General features: G+C 44.7%; 1 protein-coding gene across 1 annotated transcript in view; it reads right to left on the bottom strand.

The window, feature by feature from the left end:
- Positions 1-21,670, bottom strand: part of CD19 (CD19 molecule) — a 35,760-nt gene that overhangs the window by 10,241 nt on the left and 3,849 nt on the right. The window contains exons 2-7 of the mRNA XM_040356250.1: positions 20,987-21,214; positions 7,569-7,823; positions 6,529-6,636; positions 5,274-5,310; positions 4,550-4,608; positions 2,774-2,875 (exon numbers count right to left, since the gene is read on the bottom strand). Of these exons, the coding sequence (XP_040212184.1) occupies positions 2,774-2,875; positions 4,550-4,608; positions 5,274-5,310; positions 6,529-6,636; positions 7,569-7,823; positions 20,987-21,214 (789 nt within the window). The remainder of the gene's footprint in view (positions 1-2,773; positions 2,876-4,549; positions 4,609-5,273; positions 5,311-6,528; positions 6,637-7,568; positions 7,824-20,986; positions 21,215-21,670) is intronic.

Raw genomic sequence — 21,670 nt, 5'->3', positions numbered from 1 at the left:
GGAAAGACAATTTTGGGCAAAGATTTGTACTGGGAAGGGGAATTTGGGAGGGGGAGATTCCAAGCGCTGTGTACAATTGTACAAGACTGAAGGGAAGGCTGGAGGTCAGATTTCAAACCTCCTGCTTCGATAAGCCCTGACGTTACGTGTTTTGTACATTCACGACGCCTGTATTTTATTTTTCTCTCCAACGTTCGGAGACATTTGTGCTATTAAAATGTTTTTCAAGGCTCGGCTGGGCTGCGGGAGTCTGCGATGCGTGACAACAACACGCCGGAGGGAAACTGAATTTCATTTCCTCTTCTGTTCTGACTGTCCATGGTGTAACAATAAAAAGTACAGAATATTAACAACTGATTTTTTTTTAACCTTAGATTGATGCTCATTTTGTGAAGGGGAATCGGGTAGTTTTTTAAAAATCGAAGCAGTACTTACCGCTTTAGAGAGCGTTCTTCTCCGCCGCTTCCGGGTATGGTCTTCGGGACTGGGCGTTCCTATTTTGATTGACAGGCTTCCGACGGTCGCATACATCGCGTCACGAGTAGCCGAAAGAAGCCGAACGTCGGTGCGGCTCTATACGGCGCCTGTGCACCGACGTTCGGCTACTTTCGGAAAATCGTGACGCGATAGATGCGACCGTCGGAAGCCTGTCGATCAAATAGGAACACCCAGTCCCGCAGCCCATACCCCGGAAGCGCCAGAGAAATTCGCTCTCTAAAACGGTAAGTACAGCTTCGATTGTAAAAAAACTACCCGATTCCCCTTCACAAAATGAGCATCAATCTAATGTTAAAAATTAATTTTTCGGGTGAACCTCCACTTTAAAAAAGTATTCACACCCCTTGAAATTTTCCACATTTTGTCATGTAAAAGTATTTTATTGGGATTTTATGTGTTTGACCAACACAAAGTGACACATAATTGTGAAGTGGAAGGAAAATGATAAATGGTTTTCAATTTTTTTTTTTTACAAATAAATCTGTGAAAAGTGTGGGGGGTACATTTGTATGGCGCCCCCCGGAGTCAACACTTTGTAGAACCTCCTTTCACTGCAATTACAGCTGCAAGTCTTTTTGGGGGTGTCTCTACCAGCTTTGCACATCTAGAGAGGGACATTTTTGCCCATTCTTCTTCTTTGCAAAATATCTCAAGTTCTGTCAGATTGGATGGAGAGCATCTGTGATCAGCAATTTTCAAGTCTTGCCACAGATTCTCAATGTGATTTAGGTCTGGACTGTGACTGGGCCATTCTAACACATAAATATGCTTTGATCTCATCCATTCCATTGTAGTTGTGGTTTAGGGTCGTTGTCCTGCTGGAAGATGAATCTCCATCCCAGTCTCAAGTCTTTTGCAGACTCTAAGGCCTCGTACACACGATAGGTTAACCAGAGGACAACGGTCTGATGGACCGTTTTCATCGGTCAAAACCGATCGTGTGTGGGCCCCATCGGTTATTTAACCTTTGGTTAAAAAAAAGCCAACTTGCCTTAAATTTAACCAATGGATTCCTAACCGATAGGTCAAAACCGATCTTTAGTAGGCACAACCATGGGTTAAAAATCCACGCATGCTCAGAATCAAGTCGACGCATGCTTGGAAGCATTGAACTTCGTTTTTTTCAGCACGTCGTTGTGTTTTACGGCACCGCGTTCTGACATGATAGTTTTTTTAACCGATGGTGTTTAGGCGCGATGGACCATCAGTCAGCTTTATCGGTTAACCGATGACAATGGTCCTTCAGACCGTTCTCATCGGATGGACTGATCGTGTGTACGAGGCTTAACAGGTTTTCTTCTAAGATTGCCCTGTATTTGGCTCCATCCATCTTCCCATCAATTCTGACCAGCTTTCCTGTCCCTGCTGAAGAAATGAATCACCACCACATGATGCTGCCACCACCATGTTTCACGGTGGGGATGGTGTGTTCAGAGTGATGTGCAGTGTTAGTTTTCCACCACACATAGCGTTTTGCTTTTTGGCCAAAAAGTTCAATTTTGATCTCATCTGACCAGAGCACCTTCTTCCTCATGTTTGCTGTGTCCCCCACATGGCTTCTCGCAAACTAAAAATGGTACTTCTTATGTCTTTCTTTCACCAATGTTTTTCTTCTTGTCACTCTTCCATAAAGGGCAGATTTGTGGAGAGACCACTAATAGTTGTCCTGTGGACAGATTCTCCCCCCTGAGCTGTGGATTCTCTGCAGCTCCTCCAGAGTTACCATGGACCTCTTGGCTGCTTCTCTGGTGAATGCTCTCCTTGCCCGGCCTGGTCAGTTTAGGTGGACGGCCATGTCTTGGTAGGTTTGCAGTTGTGACATACTCTTTCCATTTTCGGATGATGGATTGAACAGAGCTCCGTGAGATGTTCAAAGCTTGGGATATTTTTTTTATAACTTAACCCTGCTTTATACTTCTCCACAACTTTATTCCTGACCTGTCTGGTGTGTTCCTTGGCCTTCGTGATGCTGTTTGTTCACTAATGTTCTCTAACAAATCTCTGAGGGCTTCACAGAACAGCTGTATTTATATTGAGATTTAATTACACACAGGTGGACTCTATTTACTAATTAGGTGACTTCTGAAGGTAATTGGTTCCACTAGATCTTAGTTAGGGGTACCAGAGTAAAAGGGTATGAATACAAATGCCCCCCCCCCCTACACTTTTCACATATTTATTTGAAAAAAAAATCAAACCACTTATCATTTTCCTTCACTTCACAATGATGTGCCCCTTTGTGTTGGTCTATCTACCACCTGCTCATCTGACGCACCTTCAGACACGTCCAAAAATGAGCTTTTGTTTGAGAAATGGTCCCCACTGACGTCCTTGGTCGGGGAGAAGTTCTGATACGGTTCATCCTGCTTCCTGTTCGCTTTTGATTGGAGGAAACAGAAAAACAAAATCATTAACAGAAAACACACACATATAAAAAATAAAGCATTTCACAGATCCAAGCAAGGCTTGGGGGGGGGGGGGGGGAGCTTGGCTGGAATTGAAACATTGGGGGGTCTAGTTATTACTGCTCTTCCCCAGGATTCACACAACTTTCACCCAAAAATCACCCATTTTTACATTGGATTGCTTGTGAAAAAATATTGGGTGAAAGCTGTGTGAATCCTGGGTGAAAAGATTAATAAAAAGACCCCCAGTCTTAAAAAGGAACTTTGGTTTCCTTTACCTTTGGTCCCGCCATAGGTGTGCGCAGCCTATTGCATTAGGGTGTGCACCCTAAAGCTCCAACACACACTACTGATCACTCACCATGTTCATTCAGAAAGGGAAGGGGCTGATGAATACATATTTACCAGCCCCTTCCCTCACTCATCCTAAAACATCTCTGCAGCAACAGCCGGCAGGAGAGGAGGGAAGCCAGAAGTGCTGCATTGGGGAGCCAGGGCAGTAGGGGGAATCTGTGCTGCACAGGGTGATTAGGGTGTGCCTGGGCACACCGAGCACACCATGTGCGCATGCCTTTGGGTCCCGCCCCCTTCCTTCAGCACCGGTCAGGCTTTTCAACTCTGGCACACGTGTCCAGCCTTCGGCCATGTCTGCACATGCATGGAGTGTGAATAGATGTGCTGCAGGGCTCTGTAAGGACTCAAAGGCCAGGTCAAGCCCATTGGATCCCAGCAGAAAATCGATGCATGCGTGTAATGCCGCGTACACACGACCGTTTTTCGGGATGTAAAAAATTAAATTTTTAATGGTCTAGAAACGACGTTAAACCAGCCTTGCCTACACACGATCGTGAAAAAAAATGCTCTAGCAAAGCGCGGTGACGTACAACACGTACGACGGCACTATAAAGGGGAAGTTCCATTCGGATCACGCCCCCCTTGGGGCTGCTTTTGCTGATTTCCTGTTAGTAAGAGACGATTCGCGATTTTCTGTCTGTTACAGCGTGATGAATGTGCTTACTCCATTACGAATGGTAGTTTTACCAGAACGAGGGCTCCCGCCTCATAACTTGCTTCTGAGCATGCGTGAATTTTTCACGTCGTTAAAGCCCACACACGCCCATTTTTTTACGACGTTAAAAACGACAACGTTAAAAATTAGAGCATGTTCTACATTTTTAATGGCCATTTTTTACATTGTGAAAAATGCTCCTTAGCCCACACACGATCGTTTTTAATGACATTAAAAAAAAAACGTAATTTTTTACAACCCGAAAAACGGTCGTGTGTACGCGGCATAACAGTGAGTCAGAGCCAAGAGCCCTCCTACGATCTGACAGTTGCTGCCCTCTCACCTGCCTGACACCCGCAGGTAACATATGTAATCAATCTTCCATCCCCCCATGCATAACATTATCAAACAACCCCCATGTTGTTATTTTATACAGGTATGTACACTCAGGAGCAGCTGTTACCAACAAAACCAAGCATCCTTCCTTAACTGTTACATCTTCCATAAATAAGACAATTATACTCATTTAAGACATAATATTCAGTTTCTTGCATAAGCCCAACCATGACTGGTTCTCTTTATGGCACCCTCAGAACAAGGGAAGAATCCCGTGGCGGTCAGCCACACACAAGCTCACCTGGCTCCTGATTGATGGATTCCATGTACAGGTTCCTGGTTGTGCTCACTTTGAAAAACCTGACAAGAAGAGGGAATGATCATTTATTACCCATGTTGTCACTTTGCGCTTGCACAGCTTTGCAGCATGCAACATTTTCATTACATATCTCATTTTATTCTCAGGCATGTCATCACTGGGTCTTTGTACTCCTCTTATGAGCCCTCGGCCCCAATGCAAGTAGTGGGTGGAGTTAAGCAAATATCAAAATGTCTTAATGGGCGGCGGTCCTGAGGCTGACTCTGGAGATGAGAGTTGAAGCTAAAAATCCTTTAACCGCTTGCCGACCGCCTCCTGCACATATACGTTGGCAGAATGGCACGGCTGCACAAAGCAACGTACAGGTACGTTGCTTTAAATTTGCCACCGTGCAGACGTGCGTGTGCCCCTGCCGCTAGCTCGGTGCCCACGGGACCCGCAGACTCGATGTCCGCCGGTGTCCTCGATGTCCGCGGCATGTGATTGGAAGTCTGTCCTACTAACTTGCTAACCGTCGCTAAGCTGTCACTAACAGCACAGTCAAAGTGTTGGGGGCACTAAGTGAGCGCGCTCCCATATATGCATGAGACACCATTTAAGCCCACCGCCATGCTACCACAATAATCCATTTAGTTTGTGGCATAAAGCATGTTTAACTAGTAGGTTTATACTAATCAAGATTAAAAAAATAAAATGATGTTCTTACCGTGCCTGGGCTTTCCTCCGTTTTTCTGCTTTCCTTCCTGCAAAATAAAAGTTGTCACTGGCTGAATACACACATTTCTCCTGATATTTGTACATGCTCGTCAGTGTTAGTATACTGATAGAGAGAAAAGAGGGAGCATACTGTGATATACTGAATCCTGCTGAAGAGAACTCTATGTATGGCCAAACTCAGAATGGACTGGGTGCATGTAGCCTGTATAGAGAGCTGTGTAAATATGGGCACCGAGGAGTGAAAGATCTAGTCCTAACCATCAGTATTAGAGAAATCTGTCATAAGAGAGATATGGAGGTTGACCTCTTCTGTTGAAGATGCGTAAAAGAGAAAGAGAGAACAAGAAAGAAAGAAAGGGAGAATGAGAAAAAGAGAAAGAGAGAACAAGAAGAAAGAAAGAAAGAAAGAAAAAAAGAAAGAAAGAAAGAAAGAAAGAAAGAAAGAAAGAAAGAAAGAGAAAGAAAGAGAAGGAGAATGGGAAAAAGAGAGAACAAGACAAAAATAAAGCAGGAGAGAGAGAGAGAGAGAGAGAGAGAGAGAGAGAAAGAAAGAAAGAAGGGTGGAGAAAAAAAAGAAGAAGAAAGAATGAAATAGAGAGATCAAAAGAAAGAGGGGGGGAGGGAAAAAGAGAAAGAGAGAGAGACAGCGAAAAAAGAGAAAGAAAGCAAGTGGGAGAACAAAAGAGAGAGAGGGGGGAGAAAGAGAGAGATAGAGAGCTAGAGAGAAAGAAAGAAAGAAAGAAAGAAAGAGAGAGAGAGAGAAAGAAAGAAAGAGAGAGAGAACATGAGAGCAAAAGAGAGAGAACGAGAGAGAGAGAGAACGAGAACGAGAGAGAGAACGAGAACGAGAGAGAGAGAGAAAGAAAGAAAGATGGAGGATAAGAGAAAGAAACAGAGAAAGAAAGAGAGAAAGAAAGAGAGAGAGTGGAGGGAGAAAGAAAGACGGATGGATGGAGGGAAAAAGAAAGAACGAGAGAAAGAAAGAGACGGTGATGGAGGGAGAAAGAAATTCTAATTTTCTACTAGATCTCTATATATCATATAATTTTTTTAGCCTTGATGAAGAGAGGTCACCTCTGAACTCCTGAAATGCGTTGGCTTGTTTTTAATGGATTTTTGTGAAATAATTACATTCTATGTTATAGGCTCTGGGATCTCTTCTCCTTATACTTCCCTCACTCTGCTCTCACTATTTTAAGAGTAAAGAAAATGTAGGGAATAAAAACTGTTAGTTGAACACGCACTGCGTCTGATGGTCATGTAGCCGCACGTCGCTGTTACACAAAATAGGACGTAACACAGCACAGATACCGCGATGATCCAGTACTTCTCATCAATGAATTTCTGGAAGCCTGTCAGAAAGTGCAAATTATCAGTTACATACGTTGTCAGAGACAAATCCACACACTAGTTGTCAGCGGTCACTGGGACAAAGTGAGAGAATCCCTGGTTGTCACCACGATAACCAGAATTAGTGTCCCAATTGGAATAACAAGAACATAAAAAAAAAAGAAAACTTTGTTGGGACTATGGACACGTATACAGCTATAAAAATGCACTGATTACTGTGTAAATGTCACTGGCAGGGATTAACACTAGGGGGCGATCAAGGGGTTAAGTGTGTCCTAGGGAGGTGTTTCTAACTGTGGGGGGATGGGACTTACTGGAGAAGGAGAGAGATCGCTGTTCCTAATCACTAGGAACAGCAGAACCCAGAAGTATTAGGGAGCCTTTGGGGGACCACAAGAGATCCAGGAGCCGTGGATGCTGCTTCAGAGCGGCGTGCGTTCCAGCTTGGAACGCAACGTATCGCCGTACGACCGGAAGTGACGTGGGGACTCAGGCCAGCCAATGGGATGACGCGTTTCTCAGCCTCCGCTGGTTCATCAGATCCACGCTGGAACGCACGCCGCTCTGAAGCAGCATCCACGGCTCCTGGATCTCTTGTGGTCCCCCAAAGGCTCCCTAATACTTTGGACCTCCATCTTCATCTCCTACGGTGCCATGACATGAGACTAGCCGGTGTGAAGCCCCTGTAGCTGCTGATGATACGCTGTGACACTGGACCAGCCGTTTTTCCCTACCATGCCTGTGTTATCACTGTCCTTGTGAGTAACCAATTTACTGTGTACAAAATTATTCTAATTAAATCCCTACTTACTGCACTTAGTTTGGCGCATTTTCCTTCTTGTTTGTATATACAAAAAAGTTTTGCCTTTCATTTCTATTTTAAACTGAATGGGTTGTTTTACAAGGTGATCGTTTACAATGACTTAAATCTCACCTGTTGCAGATTTGCATGACAGCCGTGCGATCTTCTCCACTGTTTCTTGCTGGTTACCATCTGGTGGGATAGTGTAGATGATAGAGATGGACAATGGCCCCGTCACCACCACTCGGATATTAATCCTCGTCTCCCCTCGGGTCACCTTCGCTATGAGATGATCTTGTTGAGACCACTGAAGGGTAGTCCATTCATCGGAGGGGTCGCAGTATATATACTTAGTATTCCCTTGGTGAGTGGACACATCACTGAACTCTACAAATAGGGGAAAGAAGGAAATTGGTGTTTCATCAAAGCATTTTAGGGCTGGAATTGTCCCAAAAACTCGACATCAGGATAAAAAAACAAAAACAAGAAAAGAGTCCGGACAGACAGCAGTCCACTATATAGTAATGTTTCCAGTGACTCCGCCATTGTTCAGATGAATGTTACATTTAGGGAAATACCCTGCACGTGCATGCTCTGGTAATTGCCAGTGCAGAAGTGATCAAAGCCATCCCACTTCTGACACCACTTGTGGGAAAGTCACTGATCTTTAGACAGAAATGGCGAATAAATGCAGCTTTATTGCGTCCAATGAAAAAAAGTAACACAAATAAATAGGCCTACTCCACCTTAGGAGGCTAACTAAACAAGAGAGTCCCTCACTACGCTTTACTAGAGCGGCTATTCTGGCTCTAGTATAAACAAACAAAAAAACACAGTCCAATATAAGTAATTGTTCTGACAGACCTTGATTCCACGAATACACAGACACTCATGCCATGAGTAAGTTGCGTGCCTGTGACGTAACGCGTAGGGAGGAGCCTGCGATAGAATCCGAGTGCATCGGATCGAGCTGAGGAAACAGCACACTGAGCGGCGTTTTCGTGCTTTACTGAAAGCGGGGATTCGCGAGTGCATATGTCAATGCTCTGATTACATTTTTGATCTGTCATCGAATATTGCGCAATGAGGTTTTTCTCTTTTCTTTCATGCAATCCCTGTCTGTGAGTGCCTGTATCATCTGATCACAGCGGTGGAGGGCTGGATTAGCATTCAGATTGAAGAGAGTGATTTTTCCCTGCATGGAATCCTGCTAATCACTGTGCACTAATTAAGGACATATTAGTAATTCACAGTTTATGGAGTGTTCTCCCTGATTAGTTTTCTTTGTACGTTTTATCACCTTTTAAGTTAATATTAGCGCATCTATATTTTATATGTTTCACTGTTTGGATTTGGTATCACTCAAGATAGCAGCTATATTATTTGTTTTTTTATTTAGGTGCACGTGGAATTGATTATTTAATTAGCGCTGTAGTATATTTTTCACATTACACAGACACTCTCCAGTCTGTGTCCATCCAGTGCAACCTGGATCTCGCTCTGAGCTCTCACTCTCCCTCCACACTATCAGGTGTAGGCTAATTAATAGAGAGAGGAGGTTTACCTGTTGGTAGGGTGCCCACGTGTCCCGGATTGCCTGGGACTGTCCCGCAATTGACATATCTGTCCCTGGTCCCGGGCACCTTCGTTCTGGGACAATACAGTGTCCCGGAATGAAATAGAGGACACAGCCACCCCCTACTAACTAATAATTACATTACATAACTGGTTGCTAGGGCCGGCGCTGCCTGGCGTCTTGTAACCAGTAACAATGTACTCTCAGATAGTGAGGCCGGGAGCGAGGCCTGCGCCTAGTGCAGCACTGCTATCCCCACCCACCTCGGCACCTCCTCCTTCTCCGGCACCTAGCGGCAAGCCGCAGGGACTGGTGTGATCTTCATTTTCCAGATAACGACTCCAATCATGCAGAGGGAGTGAAAGCAGTACTGCATCTGACAGCAGGCTATGGGTGGCAAGTGGCACATTCAGCTGACAAATAACCCACCGCCAAATTCCCCATCAACCCGAGACTACATTTCCCCCTGTCCCCCCCTCATCTTTTTTTGGGGAAGGTGAGGGGGGGCGGGGTGTCCCTGAATGGCAGTTTGGAAATGTGGTCACCCTACCTGTTGGGCCAGGCTTAACCCTTTCCAAGACAGGGAAAGCTGACCTTTCCAACCTCTCACATACACAGAGTCGTGTACCCTGTCACAGTGGGAAAAATATGAATGCAATCTATACTCTGGGGGGGGAGAACCTCTGGGGCAATCTAGGATGAAAAAGGACCTGGGGGTCCTAGAAGATGATATGCTCAGCAATGGCATGCAATGCCAAGCTGCTGCTAACAAAACAAACAGAATATTGGCATTAAAAAGGGGATCAACTCCAGAGATAAAACTATAATTCTACCGATCTACAAGACTCTGGTCCGCACCTGGAGTATTCTGTCCAGTTCTGGTCACCAGTCCTCAGGAAGGATGTACTGGAAATGGAGAGAGTACAGAGAAGGGCAACAAAGCTAATAAAGGGTCTGGAGGATATTAGTTATGAGGAAAGATTGAGAGCTCTGAACTTATTCTCTCTGGAAAAGAGACACTTGAGAGGGGATGTGATTTCAATTTACAAATACCGTACTGGTGACTCCACAATAGAGATAAAACGTTTTCGCAGAAGGGAGTTTAACAAGACATGTGGCCACTTATTAAAATTAGAAGAAAAGAGGTTTAACCTTAAACTGCGTAGAGGGTTTTTTACTGTAACAGCGGCGAGGATGTGGAATTCCCTTCCACAGGCGGTGGTCTCAGCGGGGAGCATCGATAGCTTAAAAAAACTATTAGATAAGCACCTGAATGACCACAACATACAGAGATATACAATGTAATACTGACATATAATCACACTCATAGGTTGGACTTGATGGACGTGTGTCTTTTTTCAACGTAAAAATGTAAAAAATGTACTATGTAAAAATTTCAACAAAAGGTGCCATATGGTCTGATGTTTTTATTACAAATTATGTGGGCAGACTGCAGTTCTTCTTTAATTGAACAAGCTGTAGTTAGAAGCTCATTGGCTACCATGCACAGCGGCAGCAGATTTTGAACTCTCCAGTTTTAGTAAATTAACCCTGAATTATGCTACAGTAAACATGCAAATGAGGGGAAAAAAAATAAGAACTTTCATTTTTAATCAGCTAAATTCCAGGTGCCTCAAACCAGAAGGTGTGAAATGTCTTATAGCTTGTTTCCTTTAGAAAGCAGCCACAACCTGAGTAGAAAAGCCTATCCCCTGCCAGCATGCTGCCTGGAAGGACCATTGCTCTCTGTGTGGAAGCAGTGGTCTATGTGCAAAGGTTTGAATAGGCATTTGCAGTTCGTTTAGTTCCAATTCAATAATTTATTTATTTTTTAACAAGAAAAGGTTTATTCAAATCTTTACATGACAAGCGATGAACAGGCTCAGTCGGTAACATTTGCATTACAATAGGGATTACCACAGAACAATTTGCAGATATCCCAGAGGAGAAAGGGATTTGAGCAGGGCCGTCTTAATAGCATCATGGGCCCCTGGGCAAAGTAATGCTCTGGGGCCCCTACAATGATGACAGTGCAGGTAAACAGACATTAAGTAGGTAGGAGGCAGACTGCCTTCCCTTTGCATCTATCACTCTCAGTGCCATCATGGGGCCCCCAATTTCGGGGCAGCGTGGGCTCAAGGACCAGCTGCTTTGGGGAAAGTGCAGGGGCCCCCCATGCAGCTGGGGCCCCCGGGCAGTGCCCAGGCGTGCCCTCTCATTAAGACCGCCCTGGGTTTGAGACACAAAAAAATACAGTAGGATGGTCCTCCAATTCGAAATTTGAATGACATTTTTGTTATTCAGAAAGTTGGATGTATCCAAATTTCCCAATTACAATAGCAACGAATTTAAACAAATCTTAACTAATGAAAATTCATTTTGTCGGAAATTCTACTCCAATTTGAAAACAAAATCAAATCTAAAAACAAATTTGAAATATAAACATTTTGCTGATCATTTGAAATACAATAGAATAAAAATAATAGAATAGATTTAAATAGAATAAAATAGAAAGAATATAGCCGTCTTCTGAAATTCACATTTAGAAAAAAATAGAATAAAATAGAATAGAATAGAAAAAATAGAATACAATAGGAAAATATAATAAAATGGAAAGAATATAACCGTCTTTCGAATCCATTAGAAAAATTTGAATCTGGTCAAAAACAAATAAATGAAACTAAAGGAAACAAATTTAATTTCGAATGCAATGAAACAAAATTAGTAACTTAAAGAATCGATCCGAAACGAAACACATTTTTTTCTTCTGTCTAGGTTCAACAAACCTCCTGCTGAGTCAGAGCTCTTCAGTCAGGAGGGAGCATGAGAATTGGTAATTGCTGAGCTTTAGGGCACATAGAAGTTTATTAGATTGGTTTTTGCAAGAACAATTCTTCACAAATCCATGCTGATTATGATTACTGCTAATGATACACTTTTCATTACTAAAATCTTGTATATAGTCCCTTATGATCCCCTCCAAGAGCTTACATACTATTGATGTTAGGCCAACTGGTCTGTAATTCCCAGGGATGTACTTTTGCCATTTTTTTAATAATGGTGCTACTGTTACATTGGCTTTTCTTGAATCAGCTGGTACCATTCCAGTCAGTAGACTGTCAGTAAAAATTAGGAACAATGGTCTGGCAATTACTTGACTGAGTTCCCTAAGTACCCTTGGGTGCAAGCCATCTGGTCCCAGTGATTTACTAATGTTATGTTTCCCAAGTCTATTTCTAATTCTGTCCTCTGTTAGCCATGGAGGTGCTTCCTGTGATGTGTCATGAGGACAAACACTGCAGTTTTGGTTACTGAATCCCCCCCCGATTCCCTTGTGAAAACCAAGGAGAAGAATAAATTCAATACCTTCACCGTCTCCTCATCCTTTGTAACCAGATGTCCTTTCTTATTCTTTATGGGGCTAATATGGTTTGAATAATATGATTTATTAATGTTATGTTTCCCAAGTACATTTATAATTCTGTCCTCCCTTTAAAACCTTTGGGCTAGATTCAGCAATGATTTACGCCGGCGTATCTATAGATACGCCGCGTAAATTCAAAGCTGCGCCGGCATATCTTCTTTCTGTATTCAGGAAGCAAGATAAGCCGAAATTAGGCTAAGATCCGACTGGCGTAAGTCTCTTAAGCCGTCGTATCTTAGGGTGCATACTTACGCTGGCCGCTAGGTGGCGCTTCCGTCATTTTCGGCGTAGAATATGCAAAAGACCTAGATACGCCGATTCACAAACGTACGTGCGCCCGGCGGAATTTTTTTACGTCGTTTGCGTAAGGCTTTTCCGGCGTAACGTTGCTCCTGCTTCTATGAGGCGTACGCAATGTTAAGTATGGACGTCGTTCCGGCGTCGAATTTTGAATTTTTTACGTTGTTTGCGTAAGTCGTTCGCGAATAGGGCTGGACGTAATTTACGTTCACGTCGAAACCAATACGTCCTTGCGGCGTACTTTGTAGCAATGCACACTGGGATATGTACACGGACGTAAAAAAACGTCAATCACGTCGGGTCACCACCCATTTACATAAAACACACCCCCCTCATACTCATTTGATTTAGGCACGCTTACGCCGTCCCCATTCACGCTACGCCGCCGTAACTTAGGAGGCAAGTGCTTTGTGAATACAGCACTTGCCTCTCTGATTTACAGCGGCGTAGCGTAAATACGATACGCTACGCCGCCGTAACAATGCGCCCGGCTACCTGAATCTAGCCCTTTGTATTTTTTTTGCCTTTTTTTTTTTTATTTGTTAGGCCTGCTTATGCCAAACCTAACCATGCCCTGAGCACACTGGAGATCCAGACCACTGCTCTCCATGGGACAGCAATGGTTTTAGTCTCCAGTGGTTGGACACGCCCCCTGCCCAGCCACAACTGCTGTGCTCCAATCAGCAATGTTCACGCTTTCTTAGCAGCGTTGTTGATTGGATCACTATGCAGGGGGCGTGTTGGACTGCCGCAGTTTTAGATCACACAGAGCACAAAGGGCCGGCTCTCCAGCATGCTGCCTGCACAAGGGAGTTTGGTATAGGGCTGCAGCTAATAACAAAAGAAACACAGGCAAATACAGACTACTTCTTTGGTTGGCTTTTGCAGTGCAAGTTTTAGGAAATTGTCAATTCTTTTTTTTCGGGGACGGTGTCATGGGATAGTGACTCAAACAGTATTGAAGCCACGAGGGTCAGCATAATGTACATTTTCTAGAGAAGCTCAGCATTAGGCAACCCTCTTACGTCTGTCATTGCATTTTGGCCAGATAGCATCCAACAGCCTGACTGTCTCTACAAAATGTGCCGTCTGCGGCATTATGACTTCTCGCTTGCTGAATCATAGAGAAAATAGTCAGATTTGGGGATGTGAAAGTGCCTGAAGCTGCTGACCTGACACAAGGACTATCCAGTATCACATCTAATAACCTCTCTGTCATAGGCATGCACAGAGGGTGTGCCAGGTGTGCCCAGGCACACCCTAATCACCCTGTGCAGCACAGATTCACCTTACTGCCCTGGCTCCCATCTTCCCCTTGCAGTGCTGCCACCTTCCCTCCTCTCCTATCGGCTGTTGCTGCGGGGATGTTTTAGGAGTGGGGAAGGGGCCAGTTAATATGTAATTTATCCGGCCCCTTCCCTTTCTGAATGAACATGGTAAGTGATCGGTAGTGTGTGTTTGGGATTTGGGGTGCACACCCTAATGCAATAGGCTGCACACACCTATGCTCTCTGTAAATATGGCTGCTGTGTGCCAGTCCTGGGCTGTGCAATGTACAAAGCTTTAGGTGAGCTTCACTAAATTTATCAAGCACTGTTACAATTAATCGGGTGATGTGAAGACTGGTGGGATTCTTAAGCACCCTTTACACTTTAGTGTCTACTGTATCCCTAAAAAAAACGCTGTGCGAATGTCTCAGCCCGAATAATCCCCTTAAAAAGTCTGATATGTGTATTTCCTATGATGGCCAGCTCCATCTAGTGGCCAAAATGCAGTATTTCCCTAAAATTCTGCACCTGGGGAAATACTGAATTATAGCCACTAGATGGAGCTGGCCATCATAGGAAACGCGCAAATATGCAACGTCTCGGTGGCCAGGCCTTGGCACAGAGGAGACGCATTTTTGCGCGCATTAGCGCCGATAGAGCTATGCCAAGATCACGCAGCCTGAGCACTCTCGAGACTGTGACCGTCAGCTCACAAAAAGCTCCTGATCGCTTCTTACGATCGGAAGTTTTCCAATCATTGACAGCCAATCACGGCGGTCACAAAATCTGCCCTGCCTTCCGGAATGCCAAACCCATAAAAGGGCAGGCGGGAGCCAGCACAAAGGGGTTAAAAAAATTAGCTGTGTAAATACCTTAAGCATTCACACAGGTGTTCAATTAATGGGGGAGATTTACTAAAACTTGTGCACACAGAATCTGGTGCACATGTGCATAGTAACCAATAAGCTTACAAGTTTTACTGTCAAGCTTAAAGGGGTTGTAAAGGTTTGTTAAAAAATGAATAAAATAACAAACATGTTATACTTACCTCCTCTGTGCAAGGGTTTTGCACAGAGTGGCCTAGGTCCTCCTCTTCTGGGGTCCTCCAGCAACACTCCTGGCTCCTCCTCTTCTCGAGTGCCCCCACGGGGGGGCGCATTCAATAGGGGGCACTGGTGCGAGCACACTCCCGAGTCCTGCTGTTGCATGAATTGACACAGACAGCAGGACTCGTCCCCACCCCCGGCTCCCGTGTCACTGGATTTGATTGACACCAATGGCTCCCTCTGCTATCAATCTAACCAACGAGGACCCAAGACAGCGGCTGGAGCTGCTGTGCTCGTCTCCGTCGCTGGAAAGACCGGGTTCAGGTAAGTAAAAGGGGAGCTCTGGGAGCTGCTGCACTACTGAAGGTTTTTCAACCTCGAGGGTTTACAACCCCTTCAATTGAACAGGCTGAAGATAGAAGCTGACTGACAACTAGATGGAGCTGACCATCATAGGAAATACACATAAAAAAATAGCTGTGTAAGGGACAGACTGCATCTCTATGAGGAGGGTGCAGATGTGCTGGGAGTGAACATGGCCGAAAAGTTAGAGGGGTTTTTAAACTAGGCGACTGGGGGGAGGATCCAGAGGTAGAGATGGTCAGCAATGAACATATTCCAGAGGGTAGTATCGGGGGCATTAGTAGTAGGTTGACTAAAGCACATACAGTAAACCCAAGGTAAGTATACAAGTCCTATTTGCAATCCTGGAGCACCCAATAAGAGGACAGTATGCGACCGGTCTAAACTACGTGGCATGTTCACCAATGCCAGGAGCCTGGCGGACAAGATGGGTGAACTAGAGATACTGTTGAACGAGGAGGATTTCGATTTTGTGGGAATTTCAGAGACCTGGTTCAACAGCTCTCATGATTGGCTGGCAACCATTCAAGGGTATTCCCTTTATCGCAGGGAAATAGAGGGTAAAAAAGGGAAGGGGTATTGGGTCATTGACTCCAGGTACCGCTCTGATCATACAGAATGTGTCCACTCAGGACCACCAGCCCAACATATCTTATTAGAACTGGCCCATTGAGCAATAGCCTCCACAGACCAGTTCTCCCCTGTTTGTAGAAGGGGGCCAGGTGCCGGTGACTTGTCGTTAAGGTTCCCCTATCGAGATGGTTCCTGTAAGGACTGCGCAGGCACAATCCTTGCCGACGGAAATCTCCGAACCTCGGCCGGCATCCAGGCTCATTCCTTAACATCCCAGTGGATTGGAGGATGTTAAAAAAAGAGCCAGGAGGCCAAACGAGCGGAGCAAGCCAACCGAGCGAAGTGAGGACGTGAGGCCGACTGGCCACTTTCCTCAAATTCCATGTCGCCCTGGATGCCGGCCGAGGTTCGGAGATTTCCGTCGGCAAGGATTGCGCCTGCGCAGTCCTTGCGGGAACCATCTCGTTAGCCAGAACCATATCGTCAGATCACCGGCCTTATGCCAGTACCCTTCTTTCTGAGAGAATAGGTGGGTGACTTTGAACTCGTACTGGTAGTCACCTTTTTGTTTATTTCAGCAGCTTCAACAGTGCAGTCAGGTGACCACCGCTTTTGACTCTAGAGGAAATCCAGCACAGGACCATTGTGTCCCTTTCTATGGGTTCCCAGCCCCATCTTGGGGAAGCTTGAGATTTCAGCACCCATTTTTTAACATGGATATGCGGCAAATAGCACAATGTGGGTCATAAGGGGTCCCTTTAGTGGGAGTGAAGATAGGAGCAGTACCCCATCTTGGATAGGAAGTGGAAGGTGCCGAAGAGTACTCCAGCCCTCACCTGGGGACCTACTGGGGATCGAAATATTTAGTGTAGAGAAATCCAACTACCCTTTATATGACCCACCTGCTCTGCTCTGCTCCTGAAACTGGAGAGAAGATTAAAATGTTCTGCTGTTGCTTCCTTCTAATGGGAAACTGAAAGTTTTTGGGTTATTAGTAAGAGAAACTGTGAAAGTACACTTAGGAAGTTGAGAGGAACATGGAGACTCTCAGGTTGTACATGTGGAAAAAGTGAAGACTCCTCTCCCAAACCTGATAGGGATGAGTAGTCAAATGAACCAGTGTTCAGTTTGGAGTGGGTTTGGCGAACTTTACTAAAGTTCAGATGTCAAATTCCCTATTATGATTATCATCATTGGGAGATGAATATTAGAAATCAGTTGTGGCTATTTCCTAGGCTAATAGGCAAGGGATTGTCAAACAAATGGCACAAAGGGGGGCTGTGCACTGCCCTTTGGGTTATAGTAAGTATGGAGAGGAACCAGGGAGAAAAAAAGGCTTGGGCTGGACATACAGTTTAACTGATATTTTACATAGTGGATTTTCTAATAAGACTTTTTAAATGTGTAACTAAATCTTTCTTTCACAAATAAAAATGTAATACGCATTGCCCCCCTGACAATGGATTGAAATTGTCAATACATAGATTCATGTAATTGATGGGTGCAGGAGAGAGGGGGCGGCGCTCCTGTGCCCCCACTATGGATGCACCGCCACTGTAAACAATAATTTTTCCAATATTTGCAGCTCCGTCACGCCTTGCAGGCACATTCTCACACTGTTTCCTTTAAGTATATTCCATTTCCAGTGCTAACAATGGTTGCATCAACAACATTAACAAAGAAGGGTATCATTGGGGATATTTATTCCGCTCTTATGACTGTTAATAGTGCCAGAGTCTGTATGAGATGTGACAAGAGCTGGAAACAAGATTTGTGCTCTTTGGATGAGGAGCAGTGGAAGGCAGCTTCCAGATTCCAATAAGCCCCCCAACCATAGACCTCTATGACCACCAGGCTAGGGTTATGGGTAAGAGGCCTTTGTTCTTTTCAACATGGGGACAAGATGCTTTGCCAGGTGGAGTCTCTCCTAACACGGTGTGAAGGACATGTGACCTGGTATGGTTCAGAAGGGGGGGGGCACTCTTCCTTGGCCTGCTGGGCTATATGCTCAGATAAAGGTCTGGTATGGATTTTGAGAACTACCCCACACTTTTTTTGTTGTTCTTTGTGTGGAGTTCCCTCTTACTAACCCGTAGGAATTTAGCCTATTCATTCTTTGTATTAAGCCCTGTACACATGGCCCAGAATCTCGTCAGGAAAAAAACTTTGTTTTTCCTGACGAGATTCTTGGCAAGAATCTCTTGCCGGCCGAGTGTACAGACACTCCATTAAAAAAAACACTGTTCTTTGAATGGCACGAACGAGGTGACGTGATCGACTACGACGAGCATGCGCTTGTCACATTCAGTGCCGTCGCCGCCATCTTGCTACACCCGACCTATGCCTTGGAAGCTACCGCGCATGCGTCAAAGTCATTTCGAAGCATGCGAGGGTTTCCATGGAGAGGTAAGTATACACACGCTCGGGTTTCTCGGCAGGAAAACACTGCCCAGAATCTCACGACGAGAAAATAGAGAACATGTTTATATTCTGGGCAGTTTGTTTATTATTATTTAATTCAAAATCTTTTCACTTTAAACTGCTGGACTTTCTAAAAAAATGGTTGAAAGAAAAGCCTTGACTCCTTACTGGTTTCCACGTTTTTCTACTGATAAAAGATTTCTTGGAAATGAATTGCTGCGGTGTGTTGCGTTTCTTACTTAGTCACACCCCGAGCGTCTACGGTTATGTGCTTGACAACAAAGGAGCTCACGAAGGACTAAGCGTGTTTTTGTGGCAGGGGACACAAATAAATCGTCAGGAACAGCCTGTCTGTGACACAAAAGGAATCTTTAAATAGAAAAAGGGAGTTTTGCAATAGGATGTAATGGAACAAGGTTTCTAAAAAAAAAGATAAAAAAGGAGAAGATGGTGGAGGTCACGTAAAATAAGAAGCTTGCAAAAGGCCGACTGCAAAAAACAAAATTACAAGGAAGAGGAATCAAAGAGGTTGCTAAAAAGCAGTTTTGAAATTAATTTATTTTCACAGCTTTTTATGTTTTAACCTTGTAGACCCTACAAATTCCCAACTATACTATTAATGTGATATGGTTGTAATACAGGACTATACCCCATGCAGGAGGAGGCAACAGGTTCTCTTTAATGCCTCCAGCAACCGCTGGGAGCACAACGAAGAAGCCGCGTGTAAGCTCTTGGTTATGACTTGGAGCTTCCTCAGGACAGAACACTACAGGGCAGAGGTGGTACCATCCACTTTGCATTCAGACATAATAACAGGTATTGAGCCAACGGTTTACTCGGCAAGAAGCAGCAAGAAAACTGCTGGCAGAGCTTTCTTGCAGAGTAAACCGAGCGTGTGTACGAGGCTTTGAGGTTTCTCGTCAAGAAAACTGCCTAAAATTTCAACGATAAAAATAGAGAACCTGCTCTTTATTTTCTCGTCGTGAGATTCTCTGCAGTTTTCCTGCCGAGAAACCCGAGAGTGTGTATATTACCTGTCGCCGTGGAAACCCACGCATGCTCGAAATGACTTTGATGCATAGGCAGCAATATGGCGGCGACGTCATCGAATGTGAAGAGCGCATGCTCGTTGTACGCGATGAAGTCACCGCGTTTTTGCCTTTCAAAAGAACCACGGTTCTTTTGAAAGGAGTGTCTGTACACTCGGGCGGCAAGAGATTCTTGCCAAGAATCTCATCAGGGAAAATAAGGGTTTTTCCTGACGAGATTCTGGCCTATGTGTACGAGGCTTGACACCCAGCATACAGGACAAGAGAAGTGGTACTGTGTACAGTCCATACATACATAATAAGAACAGATACTGAGAATTACACTCAGCATACAGGACAAGAGAAGTAGTACTGTGCAGAGTCCATCATTACAGAATAAGAGCAGATACTGAAAATTACCGTATTTATCGGCGTATACCGCACACTATTTTTCCCTGAAAATTAGGGCAAAATCGTGGGTGCGCGATATACGCCGATACCCGCTTTCCCGCACCGAGTTTGAATACTGCGCTGACATATACCGAGCGCAGTACATTCGTGTATAGTCGGGCAGTCTTGGCTACACTCGCGCTCACGTCCTGGACGGCGCGAGCATTGCCGACTATACGCGAGTGTACTGCGCTCGGTATATGCCGGCGCAGTATTCAAACTTGGCGCGGGAAAGCAGGAAACGAGCGAGGAGGACGCCGCAGAAGGACGCCGGACCCGACGAAGAGGACACCCGATGCCGCAGACGGACGCCGGACCCGACGAGGCCGCCGATGGACGCCGTGCAAGACACCAAACTGTAAGTACAAAAATCTTTTTTTCACAGGAATTTCTGGGCAACTTTAGGGGTGCGCGCTATACGCGGGAGCGCGCTATACCCCAATAAATACGGTACATCCAGCATACAGGACAAGAAAAGTAGTACTGTGCAGAGTCCATGATTACAGAATAAGAACAGATACTGAGAATTACACATAGTATACAGCACAAGAGAAGTAGTACTGTGCAGAGTCCATACATACAGAATAAGAACAGATACTGGAAATTACATCCAGCATACAGGAGTAAAGAAGTGATACTGTGCAGAGTCCATTCATATAGAATAAGTATAGATACTGGGAATTACACCTGGCATACAGGACAAGAGAAGTGATACTGTGCAGAGTCCATTCATATAGAATAAGTATAGATACTGGGAATTACACCTGGCATACAGGACAAGAGAAGTGATACTGTGCAGAGTCCATTCATATAGAATAAGAACAGATACTGGGAATTCCACCTGGCATACAGGACAAAAGAAATGATACTGTGCAGAGTCCATACATATAGAATAAGTATAGATACTGGGAATTCCACCTGGCATACAGGACAAGAGAAGTGATACTGTGCAGAGTCCATACATATAGAATAAGTATAGATACTGGGAATTACACCTGGCATACAGGACAAGAGAAGTGATACTGTGCAGAGTCCATACATATAGAATAAGAACAGATACTGAGAATTACATCCAGCATATAGAGTAAGAGAAATGGTTACCTGTGTCTCTTTTCAGATGCGAACTGTTAGAGGCATAACAGGAATAGGTGTGGGAGCCGTTGCTGGACAGGTATGCTGGCAGGCTCAGGGATGGCTTTGTAGTGTTTATCTCCAAAAATGTTGAATTCAGCTCCAGTGTGACCCACGAATAATTTTTATCTTCCCCCATGAATACCTTCACCTTCAAGGGAATGAGCTTTGATTGGTCACAAGGCAGTGAGATGTTTTCTAGAGGAGAGAAACATGTGAGACCTGGGAGAAAACCTTCCATCGTATGCACCAAAACAACCAAGACTGGGGCAACTGCCCCCCAAATTGAGAAATCCAAGTGAAACTGACAATTAGTGCGCCAGACAGTCAGGAGTGTCGGGACACCCACTAACACACAGCTCCTTTCTCTATCTGCAAAGTAGAGAGTGTCCTGACTTGCCTGCTCACCCCCTCCCCCCTCAAGAGGCTTTCTCCACACCAGGGAGAAAGCCTCGCATTGCTGTGTGGAGTTACAGACAGAAGAACAGGAAGTGAGGATTTCTCAGAAGAAATAAGGACATTTAAAAGCAAAATGGAAGGATGAGGTAAGTGAAGGAGGACTGCACTAAGGTAAAAAAATGCACTGACCTTGACTTTGACACTGAGTGTAACCTTGACCCTAACCTTAATCCTGGCACTGACCTAGATCAAACC

Source organism: Rana temporaria, chromosome 6 (genome assembly GCF_905171775.1).
Source record: "Rana temporaria chromosome 6, aRanTem1.1, whole genome shotgun sequence".
Classification (NCBI taxonomy): domain Eukaryota; kingdom Metazoa; phylum Chordata; class Amphibia; order Anura; family Ranidae; genus Rana; species Rana temporaria.
This window is presented reverse-complemented; position numbering and strand designations above follow the sequence as displayed.